The 16,643-nt window shown below is 40.8% G+C and overlaps 1 protein-coding gene across 2 annotated transcripts in view; it reads right to left on the reverse strand.

Annotated features, from left to right (window-relative positions):
* The window catches only part of LOC121853339 (facilitated trehalose transporter Tret1-like), a 75,364-nt gene that overhangs the window by 2,056 nt on the left and 56,665 nt on the right, over nucleotides 1-16,643 (reverse strand). For both annotated transcript variants that reach the window (XM_042347404.1, XM_042347403.1), the window contains exons 2-9: nucleotides 10,353-10,599; nucleotides 9,800-9,950; nucleotides 9,058-9,220; nucleotides 8,471-8,592; nucleotides 5,919-6,053; nucleotides 5,590-5,784; nucleotides 4,209-4,306; nucleotides 1,974-2,240 (exon numbers count right to left, since the gene is read on the reverse strand). In XM_042347404.1, the coding sequence (XP_042203338.1) occupies nucleotides 1,974-2,240; nucleotides 4,209-4,306; nucleotides 5,590-5,784; nucleotides 5,919-6,053; nucleotides 8,471-8,592; nucleotides 9,058-9,220; nucleotides 9,800-9,950; nucleotides 10,353-10,550 (1,329 nt within the window). In that variant the 5' untranslated portion in view covers nucleotides 10,551-10,599. The remainder of the gene's footprint in view (nucleotides 1-1,973; nucleotides 2,241-4,208; nucleotides 4,307-5,589; nucleotides 5,785-5,918; nucleotides 6,054-8,470; nucleotides 8,593-9,057; nucleotides 9,221-9,799; nucleotides 9,951-10,352; nucleotides 10,600-16,643) is intronic.

The raw sequence follows: 16,643 nt of genomic DNA on the forward strand, positions 1-16,643 counted from the left end.
AGATGGTAGCAAAGGAGAGACTACTCCTGACTCTTCATGGAGACCATGGAGGAAGACCGCTATAGACACGTCGTAGGGAGACGGATGAGGGATGTAGATGACGTGGTCTTCATCGCCCCAAGGGTGATGGCCCTGCTTAACCTTGTGTGCAGACTGAATGAGGTCCACCCATGGATACAGTTCACAATGGAGAAGGAGGTGGAAGGACAGCTACCATCCCTGGACACCATCATTATCAAATCATTGAAGGGTCCCAGTTATACTTTGTACAGAAAGCCTACCAACAAGGATGACTTCATGCACTACCTGTTGGCTCACAGTGAGAGGACCAAGACTGCGATAGTCATAGGATGTGCAACATGAAGTACTTGGAGGACGAGCTGTGCTACACCATCTCAGTTTTGGGGAAGTTGGGCTACCCCAGGGGACTGTTACTGAGCCAAAAGGAGAAGACAAGGGGGATAACTGACAGAGGAGAGGACACAACAAGGGCAGGTGACACAACTGTTTGGACAGAGTAGGGAACATCAACAGGTTCCTGAAGGAATCTACCATGAAGTTGGTAGTGACTTCAGGAATGAAGATAGCGGCCAATCAAAGACAAGAAAACTAGAAGCCAAGGGAAGATAGAGCAGTGTACAGGATACTGTGTGGCTCCTGTGATGAATCCTACTATGGGGAAATGAGTAGGGAGCACGTGGCCGATGTCAGACATCATAGGACGTCCAACTCATTTGTCAACCTAATTGACGAAGTAGGAAGGAGGCCAGCATACTACACAAGGACATGGACAAGAAAACAATAAAGGTGATAAAAGAAGCATACATCATGCTGAAATCCAACAACAACAAATCAGGCTGTATGGCATGACTTAAGGGATAAAATGTCCTCCTTGCTGACAATGACCGAGTCAGCGATGCACTGATAAGATACCTTAGATTGACCGAATTCCTTGACAAAATGTGATTTGTCAGCTGGGATAAATTTCTATACTGTTTATACATTGTATATATGTATGTATACATATACATGTGTGTGTGTGTATGTATACATGTATGGGTAGCAACCTCGCAAGTGGGTGGACCCAGGTTCAATCCCCGGGCAGGGTGAAACTATGGGCAAGTTTCTTTCTGCCATTTGCCTCTGTTTACCCAGCAGTAATGGAACTGGGATTTTAATCGATTTGCAGATCATGTTACTGGGTAATGGTTAGCCAGTGCACTTGGAGAGTTGTCTGGTCTTTTCAGGTTATTCCTTGACACTGGGTCATGCAGCTTGTTAACTTAGGGTGTGCTGGTTGACAGCTCCTATGCCTTAAACAAATCCATGCCTGTGTGGCATACTCATATACCACCCAGGCATATCGTGTAAATACACTTATCTTTAATAAAAAAAGTATATAAAAATTATATTAAAACTATGAAACTGACATTATGCCTTATGACCAAACTGTAACTACCTACCTGCCGCTACTGTTGACTGCTGGTAGGTGTTATACTAGTCGGCTTGATCGTGAAACTTAATGTAATAAATTGTTTAGCAGTGTGTTGCTTTGGCTGTAGGTATTAGCAGTGTGTTAGGCGGGTGTTGGAAGTGGGTGGATTTCTGATCATTTAGCCCACTACTGAAAAAACTTGGATGCCTCTGACCTAGAGGAAGGCCACAGGTTGATTCAACAACTCGCCAAACTAATCAACATTGCAGCAGCCGTTATGACCCAGGCATAGATGGCCAGAAAATCAAGAGAACCTTGTGTTCATTCCTTTGAAAAAAATTTTCGTAACAAAACATCAGGAGTAAAGTTGTCTCTCAGTCCCTGTGTTTCCTTTGCTACCATCTAACTATTTGTCCAAATGAATGTGACTCACTTGGTGAGGTAGGTTGGGGTTAGGGCATTTAATCATCAGGTGAAACAAGCTGGGGCTAATCTTCAGGTGGTCTGATATTTCTAGTACTGTACTGTATTGAGGTACCTGGGTGCGAATCCATGTAGGGAAGTATTCAGACATCAGGAGGAAAGGTATATACTGGACACCCAGTGAAATGCCTGCCTGTGAGGTCATCAGGAGGACAAGAGGTACCCAGCCATACCTGAGTGAGGGAGCTTCATTTCCCTCCGTCACAGAAACAAACACCGCCATGCCGGTCAGCGCCAACATTGCTATGGAGAAGGACAGGATGAGGCTCTTCCTACGACCAATTGTGTCCGCCAGGAAGAGCGGGATGATGCCTACCACTACCTGTAATGTATCGACACATGTAATACAACCAGAAAGAATGCCCTCGCAGCCAACATACCAGCATTAGTCACTAATACAAATCCTGAAAAGGAACATATACTTACAATTATGGTACAGTACTTATGTGCATTAGAAAACTACAAACATAACATAATTGATGACCTTGCCTGACTACAGGGTAACCACATGCCACTTGTGCGTAACAAATACATGATTACTGTGATTGTTAATTTTAACATTATGGCACCAATATTTCAGTAAGAAATTTGACTGTCACCAAAGAAATTATTCAACAGTTAAGAAAGGGACATTAGCTTTGAATCTTGGGTTATAACATTTTGATGCTTATGTGAACTCTTGGAGCAGACCTCTAATTGTATACAGTGATCATAACCCTTTTACGAGGTAATATTTTAGCCGACTCACTTTCTAGGATGTAAAATATTAAATTTATTCACGTGAGATGTTTACTGCTGTACTGTACTACAAAATTTTTCCCGTGAATTTTCGTCTTTATGGGGTAAGGTGTTATGGTATCCTGTAAACAATGGAAATATTTTTGTAATGGACTAATTACTTGTTTGGGGACACTTTGTGACGTGTGCGTGTGTGCATGACCCCTCTATGTGTGTTGTTGCCAGTTACTTGAGGCATCAGTCCGGCTCAACACTCACAGGTCTGTTTATTCTCCGTTTGAAGTTCTCTATACAGTGATCCCTCGGTTAACGAACACCTCGGTTAACGATTTACCTTCCATAAGATTCTTCACTTCGGTTAACGAGCAAACCCTCGGTTAACGAATTCCTTACGAATTTTCCCCCAACATGTTTTCGCCTGCATTTGGCTGCCCACCAGCTGTAGTATTAGTCAGGCAATACAGTAATCAGTTGTAGGGCTTAAATTCCTTACCATTTTAGTAAATATCAAGAAGGCTGTACTATTCAATAATTTTAAAAGTTTTATATTAAATTTTTTAGTCATTTTAACAATTATTGAACATAATTGAAGTACAGGAAGCTAGTTATTTGCGCGCCAAACATCCACTCAACACACCAAGCTTGGCATCAGTTTGTTTACCAGTTCAGAGGAAGGAACATCTTGTTTGAGACTCTTCAACATAAAGGCTTTTTTTCTGTGTTTCCAGTCAAATTATTGGTCATTTTGAAATATATTTTACATATTGACAATATATAATGCAGTACAGTGTTGATTTAAAAAAAATAATCTTGAATTACACCAAGTGAACTAAAATTTTATGGGTGAAATGGCAGCATGGGGTGACTTCTCTTCCACCCCAATGCATTCTCTTCTCCCTTCTCCTCCACCCCCATTCTAATTCCCATCATCATCATCATCAACCAGGAGCCTTCTACATGCATACCTCAAAATAAGTGTACTTTACTGCATTTATTTTTAGTTTGTATGTAATTTTTGGTGAGCTGGAACCAATTACCCAAAAACCCATTGAAACAATGGTTTAGGTTAACGAATTTTTCGGTTAAGGAGCAACCTTCTGGAACGAATTGTGCTCGTTAACCGAGGGACCACTGTGTTGTTTCTCCATGTGTTTATCATTTATGTTTGTTTAATTTAAGTCAAGTATTGTAATCATTAATGTCATTACATTCTGTACCTCATAATTGTGAACTTACAATGTATACAAGTGTTAAGGATTTGGTTGTGGTGTAACTAAATCATATCTTTTGTTATCAAAGCTTACACTAAACCTAAATTCAGTTTAACCTTTTTGTATGAAAATTTATAGTGTATATACTTACACTTTTATAACTTGTGTGCATCTGAGAACTATGGGGATAACTATATATATATATATATATATATATATATATATATATATATATATATATATATATATATATATATATATATATATATATATATATATATATATATATATATATATATATATATATATATATTAACTATATTAACAGAGTCTGGAGGTACCTGTATGAGAATGAGCAGGAAAGCGCAAAAGTACTCATTGATGCTTGACGCAGTCTCCGAGAAGAACCTGGAGGCATTAGCGTTGATGACCAAGTAACCTGCCAAGGTGAGATACACAGCATTAGTTATGGGGATAAGTGTGTGTGTGAGAGGGAGAGAGAGAGATAAGGGACTGGTGTTAGTTTTTTTTAATGAGAGGAGTGTGGTAAAGTGTAGAGACAGATGCAGTGACTTATGGAAGCAGCTGAGAGAGTGATGGTATAGGTGACTGTTGTGAGTGTGTGAGTGTGGGAAGAGGGATGTAAGTAGAAGAAAATTGTACGCTGTATATTCATTATGATACTGTATGGGTGTATACAAATTTTGTATTGTACGCTGTATATTCATTATGATACTGTATGGGTGTATACAAATTTTGCTTCACCAAGAGTTGAGATACTTAACACCAATGAATTTATACTCAATAACATGACAAATATTGTAAGGGCGGAAACTATCTTCCTGCTTGTTACCGTTGCTTACGCGCTCGTTTGCTGGTGCGGACGACACTTGAGGCGGTTGGACAGAGGTGAGAACGGCAGCGTCTATCTGGGTCACCGGCAGATTCAACCCAGCCGCCATACAGTCACTATCTAGCTACCCCGCTGTTCGTCAAATTCTGGCTGTGATCTCATCATAGGTCCTGGACTCGTGGGCTGTGTCCCCAGACCTTCACCTATCGACTGTCAATTCTCTGGTCATCTACCACTACCATACCATGACCGTCAGTTCATCTCATTCCGTCTGGGCCCCGGTGTTCTCCTGCCATTTCAAGACGTCGCTCGAGTGTGGAGTTGAATGGACGCTTCCCGACCCTGAGTGTGCATCACCATGTTCCAGAACCTTCCCCCAGGGCCACTGCCATAGGAAATATCTGTTCATTGTTTGATTCTTTCAATTGTTGACTCCATTTAATTGTTTGAATCCATTAATTGCTGACTCCCATTAATTGTTTGATTCCTTTGATTCCCTTAATTGATTAACTCCATTAACTATTGACTGCATTAATTGTTTGACTCCCGTAATTATTTGATGTTTGTTGAGTGGTGTCAAAGTTTTGTGTTATATTTTTATCGTAAAGAGATGTCAATCTCAAATGGTTGTTTGTTATTCCTCAGAAAACCATGGTCCTTGACTTTCCTTTATTAAGATCCTGATTGGTCTGGTAAGGGATTACTATCCCTAATTCCCAGGTCTTTACAAATATCAATGGCATGGCTTGATTGATAGCCCGTTTCACCTGCGCTTGTGTCATTATTTTGAGAAATATCGCTCATCTGTGATCAAAGTGGGGAGGAGAAGGAGGAAGAGGATCATTCCCTGTAACTGTGATGATGTTTACCTGTAAAGTTCTGGAAGAGGAAGAGCGTAGAGACAATGGCGATGGACTTCAGAGCTTGTGGCTGAAGAAGTCCGCGCCACACGGACTGTTTCTTGTGTTCTTGGTTCATTAGGTGGTAACTGTTGATCTCCGCCTGTATGTCTGCGTTACTTCCCCGTAACTTCATGAGCACCTCCTTCGCTCTGTCTTCATGACCTGTAACACGTAACTCTCACCTCATTACCATGTTACTGGTCTACCTTCCTGAAACATATCTCCTGCTTAAAATTCACTGGATGTTTCACTCACTCACAGAAGAGAGGAACAAGGAAGAACTAGAAAGTAGTTACCTTTGAGCACTAAGTAAGAAGGACTCTCTGGTACACAGAAGAGGCCGAGGAGGAAGATGATGGGGATGACGATGATGATGAGAGCCACATTGTAGTAGCGAGTCTTGTAGCCCACACCCATTATGACCAGCTGACCTGTAGTGACACAAAACACGTCACTCCTCACATAACGCCTCGTGAAATTCCTCGCATAAGATGTTGTGACACTCCCCATATAACATGATACATCTCTCAAACCGTGAAAAACTTCATATAACATGACACCTCTTGCGTAGCATGATGCATCTCTCATAACACGATATTATTTCTTGTGGAAGATCATCATCAACGAGCTCTTCAAAGCCCATCAGTAGTCAGGTTACTGGCACTTTCCTCGTTATCTGTTGGTTTGCCCCAACATTCCTACTGATCGGATTCGTACCACCTCCGACCTGGATCAACCTTCAGTTGACATGACAGCTTATGGCAATGTGTTGAAGGTTGCAGACTTGGCTGGACTGCATTCTCCTCTGATTTTTGCAGGTTCAGGTGATTGCTCAGAGGTGGACATCTCCCAGGAGTACGGTCTTACCAATACAATCTCCATCCCATTCAAATGATGCACTTTAACTTGTCCAGTTGGGTCACTCTCGGGGATAAGTTGGTAAGACTATCTACCTCTCAGTGTCTTGATGATGCACACTAGCATTGTGACTGGTAGCAGGTCATCTTCTTACCCTTTTTCCTGTGCCGTTCAGCTGGTGATAATTTGAGCCACAGGTCGCCCACACGAAATGCTCCTCCTCAACTGCAATATTTCTTGTTTCTCAATTTCTGTTCCATGGCTATTCTCTCTTTTGGTGAATGTAGTGCTTTGTTGTTCCTAACCAACTTCTCCCACAATAATCGTCCGGCTACCTCCACATTGCTCAGGTATGGGAACACCATACATCAGTTGGTGCAGAGTCTAACTTGTCTTGGCATTCCTTGATGTATTGTGAGTGGATTGCAGACTGGGCACCATCTCTGGCCACAAATCGATTTTGTTGTCACATAGACACCTCTCTACCTGGGCCTGGATAAGGGATGAGAGGGCACTTCATGTTCCTCATGAATGTCCACCATCTGACATATTGCTTGGACCATCTTGGGCGGCAAATAAGGTCCCCGGTCTGATGTAGCGTCTCACGTGAGCACCATCTCAATGTAGTGCATCAAGTGTCCTGCATCTGCATTCGGCAGAATATACAAAACTGACGCTTGCCGGAGATAGGGGGCGGTCCAACGAAGTTCAATTGTACCATCCCTTTGTGTAGTCAGGAATTCCCATGAATAGCAACGGTGCTCTCCCCAGCACTTCAGTTCTTTTGTTCAGCCCACATGCCTCTCACTTGCTGATGTGTGTCGTTACATCAATCTTCATCCTTGTCCACCAGAAACTGCTCCATGCTCTCTTCCAGGTGTGCTTGGGCCCAGCATTTACTGTGTTGTACATAGCAGAGCACCCCTTGCCGAAACGGAACCTGAAATGATTTTGTTCCCCCTGAACTAAGGCCAAACCGTTCCTCCCATCACCATCCAAGATTCTGGCCATGAAAATCATCATCTCTTCGTCTTCCTGCTGTTCCTTGGTCAAAGTCAGTGTGTCCCAGAAGGTGTTGGGGAGATGCTTAGTAGCATTGACTGCACCAGCTGAGGTAGTCCTTATTTGTCCAATGTCAGACACAACCCATTCAACCTGATCATGGATCATTATATTCCACCACTGCCATCAGTCAAGGTCAAGTAACAGGGGAGTTATAGTTGGTTTTATTCTCTAGGTTACAAGTGATGCTTTCTCGATGATGATCAGGGTACAACTGTCCTGACTGGCTGGTGCTTGGTGCTACCCTAACTCGGCTGACAGTGACAGTGTGGCCAACAGGTCTGAACAACTTAGGGGCAAATGACTGAAACAAATAACTTATAAACGTGAACATAGCATACTTTTCAGAATGTAATGACACAATACAGTACAGTAAAATCTGAACATAATAGTACAAAACATAACACTCCTCTTGTAACTACTGTACACGTCTCTCATAACAACACGTAACACGACATAACATAACACGACACGCCTCATAACCCAATACATCTCTCATACCTTAACATGATACACTTCTCATAAAGCTAATAGCTGCTATACTAGAGGTCACAGTCATAACCTAACGAAACTATCAGCACAGAAAAGTGTCGGAATTAACTTCTTTGGATTAAGTGTTGTGAAGTTATAGAATGATATAATAATTAATATCGAAAATATGGAATAATATGGCAGTTAAAGTTAGGATTATGGAAAAAAATATAGCAGTAAATTATGAAGATATGTAAAAATACCAGTTAACATTGAGGTTATAGAATAATATAGAAATATCAAGACGGCACCGAGTAAGGCTCCTGTAAGTCCAGACGGTACTGCAGCGACTACACATCCCTCACTTTATCCCAGAGAGAGTTGGAGAAGAGAACTATTATCTGACTAAACCAACAATCTTACAATAGAGAAGACGGGTGAAGTACTAAAGTCTTACCAGTGGTGATGCCGGTGCTGAAGATGACAGCTATTACACCGCGCATCTCTGGACTTGCCACCTCTACTTTGTAAGTGTTGAGGGCCACACTCGCCCCTCCTGCCACCATCCCTGAGAGTAACCTGTAAGGAATCATCACATGTCACTACTACTATCACTTCTAAGACTTGGGCACTGTGAAGATTAATGTAGGGAGATGTTTAGTTTTCAATGGAAGTTCTCGTTCTCATAAACTTTAGATTTTTTTAGGAGGTATTGCGAGGGTAAAAGAAGCTGATGTAGGCAGAGGGAAGCCATATTGCACTCTTGTTAAAACACAGAGATGAGCTGGTGGTCGGAGAGAGTGATAAGGGTAAACAAAATTACATATTAAGTATATGTTGAATACAAAGTCTAAATTTCGACTCAAACAAGATACTGTACAAGTAAATAAGTAAATTCAGTGATAAAATATTCTCTCTCTCTCTCTCTTGCCAATGTTTGACAGCAGTTGACAGAGAGTTAGTTGTCAACAACCTCACATAATTTGTACTGTATATAGTAAAAAGAAGAGAACGATATAGAATGTGACAAAGAACATAACTGACCTTGCCAGCAGAAAACCAGGTATCGTGTCAAGCAGAGCCACACCCAGCCAACTGATCACAGCTACAACGCCCACAATGGCCATGGCGAAGCGACGACCCTTCACCACCATTACCGCCCCGATAGCCCACGATCCCGGCAGCGACCCAAGTGATACCAGACCACCTAAGGGTACAAAGTCACCTGTTACCACCTGCTTCACCACCTTAGGGTACAAGGTCACCTGTTACCACCTGCTTCACCACCTAAGGGTACAAGGTCACCTGTTACCACCTGCTTCACCACCTAAGACCAGCATGAAATGGATCCCTTGAATTCACTTATGGCGAGCCTCTACCCTCATGGAGTTGGTCTATATTAATTGGTTCATTAAGACAGTAAACAGAGAATAGAACAAAGAGAACAAAATATAACGACAATGACTTGTGCTCACATGCTTGACGAACCTTACTGGTAAACATGTATGAGGAGATGAAGTCTCTCAAAATGTCGACTTGTTCGCCGAGGAAGGCCGGGCACACGGACTTGAGAAACACTTATCCGGGCTGTTGAACACTGTCAGTTTGCACAGCTTGCCTGAGTGTGATTATATGAACCTTTCTTTTAGTTAGTTGCTCTGATAAGTTGAATATAACCGTCTAACTCTCTTAACTTGTAATTTAGTTATGTGTGTAACTTCAGAGTCGGATACTGGGACAAACTGCCACTACAGTGTTGATTGACGGTAGTTGAGGAGGGACTTACCCACGGCATCCATCTGGAAGTTGGTGAAGGCGATGTGTGTGCCGTAGATGGTGGTGTTGTGGGAAAACAGGTCAGAGGACAACACAGAGGGGTACACTAGTATGGATCCCATCACCCACATGCCTAGGCTCGCCAAGAAACATGTCACCCCCTGTGATGAAGAGTTTAATACACTAACAACCAATAAACTTAACAGTGAGAACAAGATAAACAAATAATCATATTATTTCATTCTTCATTACTTGTATAGTGATGTACAAACGTAACTTGTTTTACCCGCAGGTGTTTGAGCATGATTGGGGCATACCTGTCTCTCCAATTTGGGCTAAGTTTATAAGATGACAGCTGAATGAAGCATAAATAAGTAGATTAAAGATAATTTCATAATATTCCTGGATGAGTAAGAGTCGTGTTCACTCTAGGAGGAATTTTGACTCATGATATTCAAGTGAAAGAGACTGAGCGATGTGGGTGAAAAGGAGGGGTGAAGCTGCTCATGAGATTTGGCGAGTGCTAGAATGTAACAAAGTTAAACAACGTTCTCTCGCCTTACCTGCGATAACAGATGTTTTCTACTACCGGACTTCTCAAGCTGGCAGGTCGACTCCATCACCTCTTTGGCATCCTTTCCAATAACATATTTTCTTGCATTGTGCTGTTCTGCCGTAATGGTTTCAGGCTGGGTGTTGACCGTGTCTCTAGAATCAATACTCTCAGAGATGCTTGTTATTGATGTGCTGTTTGAGTCCATGACGCTCTTGTGCTGCTCACTTGTGTGTGTCTTCTTGCTACACCTGTACCTGGTGATACTAGTTTTTAGTGCTGGCCTGAGTGTTACCTCATCGTGTGACCTGCTAACCTTTTTTCACAGTTCACTTAAGTTGTATTGAAGTTAAGTCTCCATTACTTATGTTAACAGTAGTTCTAAACCAGAGAGTCTAGAGACGTTTATAATGAGTAACACTGATCATTATATGTTATGCTACCGTGCAGGTGGGGTCCCAACTGAACAGTCCCGTTGTCTCACGATGGTTGGTAGGCCTGAATGCGAGACATTTCGTACTTAATTTGGTAGGCTGAAATTAGCTATTTCATTAACAATATTGAATTACTTTGTTACAATATGACTGGAGAATGTCAGTATAAATTAAACTTTATGTTGTATTAAGTGTTCCACACACCACAGTAACCATGGAAGTGGATGAGTCGCCATACAGGAAAGTATTATATGGGTGGCAGAATTAGTGGATATGGTGAAGGTATAAGATTATTTTATAACCGAATCTCGAATCTGTATTTGTATTGCTACTTCACTTTGGGCTAATGCCACATTATGTCATTCTTTATTAGTATTGGAAATTTAAATTGAAATATTTTATTGACCATAAAACTATTACATCAAAAGGGACAGGGTAGTATACTACTCCCACCCTCACCTGTCGTCCCCTTCTGGGGTTTACAAAAAGTTATAAATGTTATAACAAGACAATAATTATTTGTACATCAATGAAATAGTTCATTTTGGCATGAACACTGTGCTACATTTAAAGAACAGATAATGTAATCTTACACAAAGATAAATGTCATATACTTGGAGCAAAATTTGTATACATTACAAGAATCACTTTAATCTTTCCATTATTGATCATCAACAAACTTGTTTTTTAAAGTAGTGATCTCACTGTCCCGGTATGGTGGGATATTTTCACATCCTAATGTTGTAGTGTATGGACATCCCTAAGACGACACAGTTGACCCGTCCCTCCAGTAATATTTGTATCCCAATCTTAGTCTCATTATAACAGTATCAACAGATGGTAAGATAGTTTCATAAGTTACATTGGTGTTTTGTAAAACATACAAATAATGCTGAAAACTCTCGCTACATAAGGCAGTCACTTCTCTTCTCGCTTTTCCCATTCCTCTCTTTTTCTTTTCATTTCCCTCTTTATCGTTCTAATACTTTCATTGCTAACAATATCTATATACATCTTTTCTGCAGCTTTTTTGGTCAGTTTGTCCGCCATTTCATTTAAATTAATCCCCACATGTGATGGAATCCATACAAACTGCACAGTACATTCCATTTCTTGCATTACTATGACCAGTCGTTTACAGATATTAACAATATGAAAGTTACATGGATTTTACTCTGCAAAGCTTCCAATGCACTTTAACTAACAACAAAAATATATGTTTCTTTACATTTCTCTATATCAACCTGGAGTCCTTCACATATTGGGTGTAGTTCAGCCAGCGTGGATGAGGTGTTGTTAGTAATTATTTTACAAACTGTTTCATCTGCATAACACTCAATGATAAAATATTCCTTAATGAAAACACTATCTCCCGCTTGACCATTACTTAATACTGATCCATCACAATACATATGTACAGTGTTTCGCCTGGTAAAACTATCTATTTTCTCTAAAAACACATTTCGTAAATAACTGGGATGCCAATCATCTTTTTGTCCCCTCAAGCTGTAAAATATCTACTGCAATGCATCCTTCCTGCCATGGTCTAAACCTTAAATAAGTCTGTAATGAAATCCAATATATATCTACTCCATCATAATATTATACACTAGCCTTGGACACATTGCCAAGATCTGTTCTTTTATTTAATCACATTATTGTACGGGACACCCTATTATCTCCTCCTCTCCTAATGGTCCTAAGAGTAGCGGCTACAGCAAGTTCCTTTACTCTATGCTCTATACTTGGTAAATCTAACTCCACTCTCATTATTTCAATTCAATTGTTCCGTTGACAACATAGAACAATTCTCGTGGCCTCGTTGTGTATCACTTCAAGCTTTTGAATGACTTTCTTACTATACATTATAAGGATGGGAGCTGCATAGTCACTAACTGAACGTATAGTACTGATATAAACCATCTTTAAAATAGGAATACCTGCGCCATTTACCTTCCATGCTCAAGGCTCTTAAAGGTCTTAAACGTCCCTTACACACACTCTCCAGGTAGTGCATCTCACGTACTTTACTGTTGGACTTATACCCAATGTGCATCCCAAGGTATTTGTAAACATCAACTTTTTCTCGCCTTAATCCATTAAAAAATAAATCCCCGTGTTCATAATTTCTGACCTGATATGAATTTTTTTCATTGTTCATTACAAGGCCCATTCTGCAACAAAGTGTACTCAGTGCATCTAAAGCCTCTTGCACGTTTCTCACACCTTTACACTGTATAAGTATATCATCAGCATATATTCTAACCTGTGTGTCTCTAGGAAATTCGTAGCGAGCCATTATGTTCATCAATATGTTAAAAAGAGTGGGGCTAAGTACCCCTCCCTGTGGGGTCCCCAACTCTTTCTTCTGAGGACCAACCCTCAAACCATACTCTAGCCATTCTGTTACTCAAGTAATCCACAATCCATTTCAGCTACTTCCCAGAAACCCCTAAATTAATTAGTTCCCCAAGTATGACTTCTTTATTTGCCCTATCAAAGGCCCCTACAAAGTCCTGCCTGTAGCCTCGGAGTTATTCAAACACTTTACATCACAGTCTGCAGTGCCTCTCCCTTTAATACATCCAAGTAAATTGAGCACCAAGAGATTTTCCACTTTATACAACAACCCGTTTAATACTATTCTTTCCATCATTTTACTAAAACAAGAGGTCAAAGATATTGGACGAAAATCTCCATTGTTCTTTAGTATAATTACTGCTTTCTTCCACTTAATACAACCTCCATTATAAGACACATTAAACAAGTCTAACAGGGGTCCTTCTCTAATACCAGCCACACAGTTAAGGATATCACATGTTAGTCCATCATCACCGGGTGCCGTAGACCTTCCCTTTTTAATCGCATATAATAACTCGCCTCTCGTTATAGGAACACATGTATCATCCTCCAGTGTACACTGACTTTAAACTAACTCACTCCTAAGTCTACTCTTGAGGCCTGCACACACTGAGGCAAAACTAGCAAGCCCAGCCCATTTCCTAATAAGTTGACTAGCCCTGTGGGTCAGCGTAGCTGCTGCCCTTGCTTCGTTATTCTTATTGGAAAATATACCATGATGTTCCGAAACATCTGAATAGCTCCACAGTTTCGCATGCCGTCATAATGGAATCCAGCCCAACGACGTTTTACCATACGGTCGATAATTCCGGAAAGTCTAGTACCGAGTTTCGTTTCAGTGTGTCGATCGCTTGTTTGGAGCACGTGTGGCCGAACCCATACACGCGCAGGGCTACCAGTGCCTCAGGGGCCTTCTTTAAACACTTCGTTTGTAGTGTCAATTCGTTTTACGTGGGAATCGTAACGATAGTTTTTTTTACCGAGTGTTACACGACTGGCTTATGATTAGTTGACTGACTGACTCTGTCTGATTAGATGACTGACTTACTGGTTAACTGGTTGACTCACAGACTGATTGACTGATTAGTTGACTGACTGCCTCACTAACTGACTGAATGACTAGATGACTGACTGATTGACTGAATGGAACGAACAATGTTGAGATCATCCGTCCCCGAGGCATCTTATAGCCAGTTTACATTCTTATTATTATTTATGAAAACAACTCTGGCAGACAATTTTATACATCGTAAAAAAGAAGAAAATAACTCTTACAATTAAAAGATAAAAGCATACAATTTCGGCGTAGTAGTGTGCATATGAGCGATATTTTTTCAGAACGTGAGTTTATTTTCCCAGTAGAAATTCGTCACTCAACAATGGTGTGGCTGCCTCCACTCCCTCAAGGATAGTCCATGAATGTCAAGTAAATATTTATTCTTATGTTGAAGATAAATTGGGTATGTTAATAAACCAGTATTACCACCCCCCCGCCACCAGTCCACCACCCACCATCCAGTTTTACAACCACCACCAATACTGCCGCTCACCACTATTACCGCCAATCATTATCAACCACTAATACTACTACTACCCACGATCACTAACACTCACCAGCACTACCAACACCCAGAGGGATATCTGGTCTGGGAGGGAAGAGGTGTTGGTAACGGCTGGGGACCTGTAGGAGGAGGTCATAGGGCAAGTGAGGATGTGGTGAGGGAGGGTGTGAGAGTCGGGTTGACCACAAAGTTTACAAACAGTGCGGCCAGGCTGAGGGTTGCCAATGTACTCCCATAGGTACCTGTACCCTAGGCGCAGTCTCATGTATATACTCTGTTGAGATCAAGTCAGGGATTGATACTGTTTGTAGTGGCAATTGTCCTCACCGGTTACAGCGTCACGTTCTCTCAGAATTAAAAACAAGTTCCTCTTGCCCCTAATTACACACCGCACATCTTGGAAGCCCTGGGGGTTGAACGTTCAGGTTATTTACTCTTTCTAGTTTGTTTTGATACGAGTCGCAGATCCAGTGGTAGAGTAAAGTGGAAAAAAAATAGTTTTTGAACAACTTATCTGGCAGACTGCCAGAGCCACCCAAAACCTAACCTTACCAAATCTTACTGCCTAACCTAACCCAAATGATTCGGTTTCACGGGGTTCGTGGCTCAGGAGGAGTGGCGACTCGATTTTTGTGAGTGACTGCACAGTACACATAGACAGTGGAAGTATGCAGTTTCCAATGTATATTTAGTCAGCTCAGGTATACAGTAAGGCACTTTGACAAAGGATAACCGATAAAGTCATTAGATGTTTATTTCCAGTATGGTGCTGGCTTAGGCTATAGGTATAAAAGGGAAAGGTTTTGCTCAACAGAACATGCATTACATTCTGCTTGGACTAACCGAGGCTGACTGACCATTTCAACGACTCGTACAATTTTCTATGTGTAATAATATCGAAACTCGTTCTTTTTTCTTGTAACTTCATCTGGTTTTAATGTGGTCAGGTAACTTGTTCCAGTCCGTTAAGGTGTTTAAAATTATATATTTCGCATGACCTGCCGGCATCATAAAATTATGATCATATACCCTAGTTGGTTCATATCCCGTATCCTACAGTGTTTCTTGGTAAATACCCTGGGTACAAGATTCCCCAATTTGGCTAGAACACCCAGATGCTTTTATCCTATTGGGTATAATTGGTTTGTCTGTACTGAATAAAAACCAATACGAGTAATTACATTTGACTTTTCTTTTTCTACAGTTGCTGGACAAATTAGTGACATCATCATCATCATTATCAATCATCATCATCATCATCATCATCATCATCATCATCATCATCGTTCTATTTATTTATCCCTTCCCATAAACCTATTCTACGTTTATGTGATCTCATTGTGCAAATAAAAAACAATAATCATTTATAAGGCAACAACCTGAGAGTTGTATCACTTAAATTTTAATTGTTGATGACTATACTAAACGTACTGCATTTACTAACCTCTAATACACGCTTAAAGATCTTAGTTGTTAAAGCGCAGTGATGCATTATAATATCAACATAAAGACCCTAGTTGTTGAAGCGGAATGTGTAGTGCGTGTTAAATGCCGGTAATAATGGTTCTTATAGAAGGTTGAGACGTAAAAAAAAACACCACTTGACCTTCACACAAAATTGCTTCTTATTTCGTATTTCTTCACTTTACATAAAGATGTATTTTAACCGTAACCACCAAATCAAAAGGAAACCTAACCTAACCAAAAGGAAAGCTAACCTAACCTAACCAAAAGGAAAGCTAACCTAACCTAACCAAAAGGAAAACTAACCTAACCTAACCAAAAGGAAACTTATCCTACTCTTACACTGCGTGACTGTCTCTCAAGCCTCACCGGAGAGATGGCGGGACATACAGAAGAATTAATACTTCCTCATATAAACTCAAATGGTAAAAGTGTATTGAGGTAAACCCACACTGTTACCGTCTCAACACTCGGGCGTAG

This window comes from Homarus americanus, unplaced genomic scaffold, assembly GCF_018991925.1.
Source record: "Homarus americanus isolate GMGI-L3 unplaced genomic scaffold, GMGI_Hamer_2.0 scaffold20597, whole genome shotgun sequence".
NCBI lineage: Eukaryota > Metazoa > Arthropoda > Malacostraca > Decapoda > Nephropidae > Homarus > Homarus americanus.